Genomic DNA, 2,500 nt, shown 5'->3' with positions numbered 1-2,500 from the left:
AGAACAGACCCTCGTTAGTGGCCGCGACGGCACCGCACCGTAGTGTGCCTTACCTCTACGTCGGGTTTCCGGCCCACCCAAGCCTCATCATCGTACTCTTCCTCCATCCCAGAACCGGTGCGCCCAACGAAGCGCCGTAATTACTCCCGCTGTGCGATTCACGTTCTCGCGGCTCTTGCAGGGCACGGCAGACTGTAGGTGGGCGTACACGCTTTCGCTTCTAGAGCACTAATTTCAAAAAAACGTAAAGCCGTATTACTTATCGTAGACTATCATGAAAAAACTTAAATTATTTCACTATTTTGCACTCACAATTTTCGGGTGGCTTTCTGACAAACTGGCGTGGCTTTATTAATCCATAACAACTCCTCTACAGTGCGCTTATATGGCCAACCATCGTTAGGCCATATAAGCACCAACCGATGGCTGTTCGTTTGTTGATGCAGCGGCCGACAGAAAATTTGCTGTTTTGAAGACGATTGCGGACGAAGTTCGAAATGTTTCCCTTCTTTCCCTCGCTGCAACCTTCGACGACATACAACTTTTGGTTTTCCGTAAACGATGCGTACGATGACGATACGGAGGTGAGCGCGATGGAATCGGAGCACCAGGAATGGGTAAGACATCCTTGTTGGTCTGTGGTGTCCTTTGAACCACCCATTCACCTCTCGTTTCCTTCCTATCCGGTACACGCAGATGAACCGGGTTGCACTGATCGGACTGGACCTAACACCCATCGGTAAAAGCTCCAGCGAACAGATGGAAAACATGGATGAAGATGAGGATGGTAAGCCCTGGGACGGCCTTTCGAGCGAATATTTACTTATACCGGTTTACCGGCCCATCCTTTAGCGAACGATGAAAGTGATGACACGGATAATTCGGACGAGGATGACGACGATATGGATGACATGAACGGACGCGATAACCTTCCGGATCCCATCGATGAGGCGCCAGGATACGTGGTTGACGATGAACTTTAAGCGAGATCTTGGATTTGGCGACTAAAGTTGCGTGTTTAATGTTTTGTATCAAATCATTATTTACGGAAAGTCTCGGTACTTTGAAATGGGAAATATACTACAATAATATTCAAAGGGTTCTGGCTTCCACAATTATTTCACACCGATGGCTGCTTTCGAGCGATGACTTATGCAGGAACAGGTTGCTATGTTGAATTAGAAACTAATGTTGAATTCACGTGAAACCAAGCAAACTACGATTAAATAATGAACTACATTCTTCTAGTTTCCTTCATATGTGTACGACGTGTTTTCACAAAGCTCCAATAAAACAATAGAAACGAGATTTTTTCGCCGAACGGATGCCCCGCTTGTGATATTTGAAGCTCCCAAAAGAAATTGTGTAAACGGGGGATTATTGGTTCGTTCGTACCTTTTTTTTGTACCGTCTATATTTCTCACCGTTTATCGTTTACCACACGCTATGAATAAGTGTCTACATGCTAAATAATAACTTCCCTTTCCCACAAACAGGAAAGGATGAGGATAAGCAGAAAAGTAAAAAAGGTACGCCACTGTTCGCTTGCCACTAATCCAATGCGATCCATCTAAATCTGCTATTCACAGGACTTGTTCAACATCGGTACGGAGAGGAACAGTGCTTACGGGCGTCCTTTTTGGTCGAAAAATGATCGTGGATTTACAACGAAACTTATCTACTCGAAGTGTTTGACCACAAAAAGCACGAACTCATTGTTTGTATCGCCATTGGTTCAATCCATTGAATACGGTACCTTTAACCACCCTCCTCAGAACGATGGGTAGCGTTAAAGAGCGTGGAGTTGGGACAAATGGTTTCACCTTATGCTGCCGTTTTTTCCGTAGAAAGTAGCACCTCACAAGGGACTGTATTTCAAATGTGCTTCCATTTTACTTTTGGAGATTCACCCTCCCTCATATTGCAAATGAGTCTTAAAAAAAACGATGTTCCCCACCGCGAACTCCACGTCTCCTTTCGGTTCCGGATGTCAAGACTCGTCGTCGTGGCGGAGCACGCTCGTGGTCACTTCTATTGTAAAAGCAAAATACTACACGCTCGTAGGTGTTACTTTCGGGTCACATTCACTTACGCAAAACCTTGTAGCTGCAAGCGTATGTCGATCTATCCACAGCATCTATTGTCCTCCCTCTTCATTGTGGCACACAACCGACACACACGCACACGCTCGTGTTCAAAATCAACTTTACCGTCGATTTATGTTCGTTACGTTCCGTTATACTAATTCACTGCTGCATCATGTATTGTATGTAGAGTTTATGGGTTACCTATAGGGGGCTCTGCATCCGCACCGTTTGTTTAGTATTCATGTGACCTTCCTCCCTGCGCTAGCAGTGCCACGATACTGCGGGACGCGTCGTAATCGCGACACGCTCTAGACAGGGAATGTCAATTGCGTCACCGTTTACTAAACTCATGAGACAACACTCCAGGTAAGGGAGCTGGATGTGTCTCACCACTGTTCCAGTGCAGCCTCCTC

At 45.9% G+C, this 2,500-nt stretch overlaps 3 protein-coding genes across 3 annotated transcripts in view; 1 reads left to right on the top strand and 2 right to left on the bottom strand.

Moving 5' to 3' along the window:
- LOC126575670 (negative elongation factor D) overlaps nucleotides 1-346 on the bottom strand; it is a 2,370-nt gene extending 2,024 nt beyond the window's left edge. Inside the window, exons 1-2 of the mRNA XM_050236477.1 lie at nucleotides 313-346; nucleotides 54-228 (exon numbers count right to left, since the gene is read on the bottom strand). Of these exons, the coding sequence (XP_050092434.1) occupies nucleotides 54-107 (54 nt within the window). The 5' untranslated portion in view covers nucleotides 108-228; nucleotides 313-346. The remainder of the gene's footprint in view (nucleotides 1-53; nucleotides 229-312) is intronic.
- Nucleotides 347-446: 100 nt separating this feature from the next.
- LOC126575676 (anaphase-promoting complex subunit 15) lies at nucleotides 447-1,097 on the top strand. Its single transcript, XM_050236485.1, has 3 exons — nucleotides 447-617; nucleotides 697-787; nucleotides 853-1,097. Exons 1-3 carry the CDS (start codon nucleotides 498-500, stop codon nucleotides 981-983), a joined length of 342 nt encoding a protein of 113 aa, XP_050092442.1. The 5' UTR covers nucleotides 447-497; the 3' UTR covers nucleotides 984-1,097.
- A 280-nt stretch (nucleotides 1,098-1,377) lies between these two features.
- The window catches only part of LOC126575673 (RNA-binding protein 1), a 7,066-nt gene continuing 5,943 nt past the window's right edge, over nucleotides 1,378-2,500 (bottom strand). Inside the window, exon 4 of the mRNA XM_050236481.1 lies at nucleotides 1,378-2,500. This exon is cut by the window's right edge and continues 96 nt beyond it. The gene's annotated coding sequence lies outside the window, so the exon portion shown is untranslated.

This window comes from Anopheles aquasalis, chromosome 3 (assembly GCF_943734665.1).
Source record: "Anopheles aquasalis chromosome 3, idAnoAquaMG_Q_19, whole genome shotgun sequence".
NCBI classification, from domain to species: Eukaryota; Metazoa; Arthropoda; class Insecta; order Diptera; family Culicidae; genus Anopheles; species Anopheles aquasalis.
The sequence above is the reverse complement of the archived record's forward strand: the minus strand, read 5'-3'. Positions and strand labels throughout refer to the sequence as shown.